Here is a 4,262-nt window from a genome sequence, read left to right on the forward strand (position 1 = left end):
CAGCTCCAAACACTCCAGGACTGACCAGCGGCGAGCCGGAGGCGCTGGGAGCAGGCAGAACCCGACAGCAGGGGAGGTCAGTGCCTTCAAATACCCCATTTTATACAATCCCAGCTTTGTCTTTTTCCCAGGGGACGTGGGAATTCTCTGACCCTCACACATCCCCCGCAACAACCCCCCAGAATTCCAGCATCAGTGCAGCCTGTGCTGGGATTTTTGTGGATTTATTCTGTTTTTCAACCACCCCCTGGAGTTTTGCATAATTTTTTTCCTTAAGAATTGACAGGAGTTTTATTAGGAAATGAGAATTTTTAATTACAAATATTCACTAAAAGCATCGGACTGGTCAGCTCTAAATCCTGAATTCCAGCATTCTACAGTGGAATAAACAGCTCAGAAATTCAGCCAGTCCTGAAATTAATGCTTCAAAGGTGCTTAAAAACCTGAATCTCATTAAATTAATGCTGATAAATTTTATTTTAAAAGAGAATCTCCTGAAATTGGGATGTCAGATACTGGTTTGGACAGCAGAAACCGTTTTGGGATGCAGCTGCCTCTTCCAACACTGGAATCAGTGAGGGAGGAATGGGACAGACTTCCACTTTTTCCTCCAAACTGCAGGAATATCCAAACATTATACGGCAAAAAAGAGGAATATTTTAAAATATGCATTTTTGGTTTTCTCCTGAGGCAATTCAGGACGGGAAATGCAAATCCAGGCATGGCACTTGTGCTCTCACCCCAAACAGTTTTGGGTCAAACATTTGAGCAGCTGGAAGAACCAGCTGGAAACACTGAAGAAAAAATGTTCCCTGAGTTGTTTTTTTTTTTCCTTCTGTTTCAGTTTTTAACAGTTTGATTGGGACATGGCATCCAAAACAAAGACGAGCAAAGATGCAGAGCCACCCGAAGAGACAAGTGAGACGGAAGATCCTGTCAGGGAGAGGAAATTGCAGCTGCAGGAGGAATGCAGGACCCTGACACAGCACCTGGACACGTACCTGGGCAGAGCCCAGCAGCTCCTGCAGGCCAACAAGCGCCTGGAAAAGGAAGCCCAGGACACCCGGGAGCAGAGCCAGTCCTACCTGCGGTGCCGAGCAAAGCTCAGCCAGGACCCGCCGGGGATGGTGATCACCCTGAACCACCAGAACCGCCAGGAGCTGTCCCGGGTCCAGGCGCAGCGGGAGGAGCTGGTCCCGCAGTACGCCGGCAAGGAGCGGGAGGTGCGCGGCGCCCTGCAGGACACGGAGAACGAGGCCTCGCTGCTGGGCACGGAGCTGGGCGAGCTGCAGCCCTACAAGCAGCAGAAGGTGCAGGCGGAGCAGAAGGTGAAGGCGCTGGAGAGGGAGCTGCGGGTCACCAGGATCCACTGCGCCGAGGAAACGCACGGCGTCAGGAGCAGGTTCCTGCAGGACAAGGCGCAGTGCGAGCAGCAGTTCCAGCAGAGGATGCAGGAGCTCACCTGGGGCGCCGAGGAGGTGGCGCTGCAGGCGCTGATCCGGCACGTGGAGCAGGTGAAAGCGGAGAACAGGCTGCTGCGCCGGGAGCTGCAGGGGCTGCTGCAGCACTGCCAGCTGCTGCGGGACAGCAGGACGCAGCTGCAGGACCAGCAGGAGCAGCTGCTGCGGGAGACCCGGTGCGCGCAGCGGGCAGCGCTGCCGGCCGCGGCTCGGGGCCCGCGGCCCCACGGACCCCCGGCCCTGCTCGCCCGCCAGGGGCGCCCGCTGGCCCCCGACCGCCTGGCCGTGCCCTGGAGGAACTAAACACGGCAGCGACCCAGCCCTCGGGGCCGGGGAAGCGCTGAGGGCTTGCGGCTCTGCTCACAAGGATCCCTGAAATGCATTTATGGACTAGACCATGTCAGTGTTCTCCTTCTGTCCCTGGGAGGGTGCACGGCCAGGGCTGGACGGCGTTTGGAGCAGCCTGGTCTAGTGGAAGGTGTCCCTGCCCTGGCAGTGGCGTGGGCTTTTAAGTGCCATCCTCATTTGCCATCCCAGCTGCAGTCCGGGTCAGGAACTCTCTGAAAGTTCGATAGAGGAAATGTTCCACTTGGGATGTTCTTCGGGGCAGAAGAATGAGTTCTCAAGGCTGTTTGTTACAGGAGGAGCTCGTTATCCAGCAGGAATTCCTGGGGGCAGATTGTTCCTGATAAGCTCGAGAGGAGCTCGGCACAGGTGCTGCTCTTTGGGGTCTGATGGAATTTCTGAGTTCAAAGAGCAGCCTGAGGCTTGGGGACAGAGGCAGAGCTACCCATTTATTTCTAAAACACTGCTGTTTCCCTCAGGAAACTCTTTTTCCTCCCAGACGGGGATTTTCCCTCGTTAGCCCGCCCGGCTCCCGAGCTCGCCCTGCAGCTGCAGTTCCGGAATTGGCCACCGGAGGCAGCAGCGAGCGCGGGCAGCAGCGGCAGTTCCGGGTGCCACCAGCAGGCGGCAGCACGAGCTGCTGGCGCTGCCGAGCGCCCGCCCCGGGCTCGGGAATGGCTCGGGATGGAGCGACCTTAAAGCGTGCCCGGGGCCAGCCCTGCCCGGCCAGGGACATCTTCCCCCGGGCCAGGCTGCTCCAAACCCCGTCCAGCCCTGGCCTTGAACCCTTCCAGGGCGGGGCAGCCGCAGCTTCCATGGGCAGCCTGTGCCAGGCCATCACCACCCTCACAGGGCAGGAGTTTATAGGAAGATGGGCAGTGATGTCCTTGAAAATGACTTGGTGAGCAGGGGTATTTAGGAGAAATGGTTGTCAGTGTCTTCAAAATGGGTCTTGATGTGTCCACATGAGAAGACATGAAGTTTGTCACAGGTGATTTCACCAGAGTGTTTGAACTCTCAAACTTTAGTGTAACAGGGAAAGTGGGTACCCATAAAGTCAACTGCATAACCCAGGCAGCCTGAACTTCTGAACGCTGGGGGGAAATGCCAGGTCCGAGGGATGTGGGGCAGGTGGGTTTGGAAGGCTGCACCTCGAATGTGCCTCAGCATTGGGGAAAGGAAGAGAGCACCCTGAAGTTGGGAGCTGGGGATAAACAGAGACTGTGCCCAAAGAACCCCAAGAGAGAAACCCCACGGGGGCATGGCTGTGGGAATTCTGTCCCTTTATTCAAATACAGTTTCAAGACTTCTCTGTGGACACTTGGCCTTTCATAGAGTGGCTTTTTACCACACACTGCAGGTGCTGGGCAGAGCTTAAAGACTGACAAATGCAAAAGCTATAGAAGAATGTAGAAGGATTTACACAGGACAATAAATATGGCTGGAACCAGTGGAGAAAGAGATAAAGGGAGCTCCAGTGGGGTTTTTGATAAGTTCTGTAACACAGAAGCAGCAGCGCTTGCCCAAACAGAAAGTTTGAGGTGAGTGATCCATGATATTGGGACGTTCAGTGAAAAAGACTGCCAGGGACCCCATTTTGATGCCTCCCCAAGATAATAAAAATTATTTCCTGAAAGAGGCAAAGCCATGCAAATCATTTTCATGAAAAATGCTGTTTCTGTATTAGCTAAGAAGCCCATTTTAATGAACATTTAAGAACTGGGTGGAGAGGTTCCATGTGGCAAATTCCCCCCGACCTGCAGAACCAGGAGAAATGTAGCATATAAGTAAAGCCCTGTAAAAATGAGGGCCTTATTACTCTTGTAAAATCATAGCTCAGGCCTGCTACTTTGGCTAAGTAGAAAACTCTCCTGAGGAGATATCCTAGGTTACATTGTAAAGATGTGACCAAAAGTTTATATTCTGTCACCATCTGCTGAAACCAATTGGGGCAGTGATTCTTATCTGTGTGGGAGATGTCTTCTGTTAATGGGCCAGCTGTTGAAAACCAGGTAGGGCAATGTTGTTTATCTTTGCTGATGCCTTTAGGAGCTGCAACAGAGATCACACAGAGTTAGGGCAAATACAACCAGTGTTTATGGAAAGGCCCAGAAAGGCCACACCCTGGCAGTACCTGTGCCACAGTGTGGCCCCTGCCCTGCCTGAGGTGGCTCCAAGGTGAAAGTAAAAGAGGGCTTGTTCACATCATTTCACATTTTTATAAATTTCAATCCATTTGCATACAGGAGTCAACCATCCAATTAATAGTCTCAAGCTGAAAGGTGTCATCCTCCTTGCCTCCTGGCTGGCCTGCCCTCCTCTTCTCACATTCTTTGTACTTAGGGCCTGGATTCTGAGGAGACTGTCCTTGAATCCATAGATGGTATCGGACTATTTTGTCGTTACCACCCTAAAGCACAACAGAAAAGCATACCCAAGCAGATCAGAAAACTTGGA

General features: G+C 53.1%; 1 protein-coding gene across 2 annotated transcripts; it reads left to right on the plus strand.

The window, feature by feature from the left end:
- Window positions 1-1,855, plus strand: CCDC166 (coiled-coil domain containing 166). Of its 2 annotated transcripts, none has more exons than XM_079301846.1 (2): window positions 1-76; window positions 845-1,855. In XM_079301846.1, exon 2 carries the CDS (start codon window positions 867-869, stop codon window positions 1,761-1,763), a length of 897 nt encoding a protein of 298 aa, XP_079157972.1. In that variant the 5' UTR covers window positions 1-76; window positions 845-866; the 3' UTR covers window positions 1,764-1,855. The 2 variants fall into 2 exon arrangements, with proteins under 2 accessions (XP_079157972.1, XP_079157973.1); XM_079301847.1 differs by lacking the exon at window positions 1-76 and adding an exon at window positions 185-431.
- Window positions 1,856-4,262: the final 2,407 nt, after the last annotated feature.

This window comes from Erithacus rubecula (genome assembly GCF_903797595.1).
Source record: "Erithacus rubecula genome assembly, chromosome: 3".
NCBI lineage: Eukaryota > Metazoa > Chordata > Aves > Passeriformes > Muscicapidae > Erithacus > Erithacus rubecula.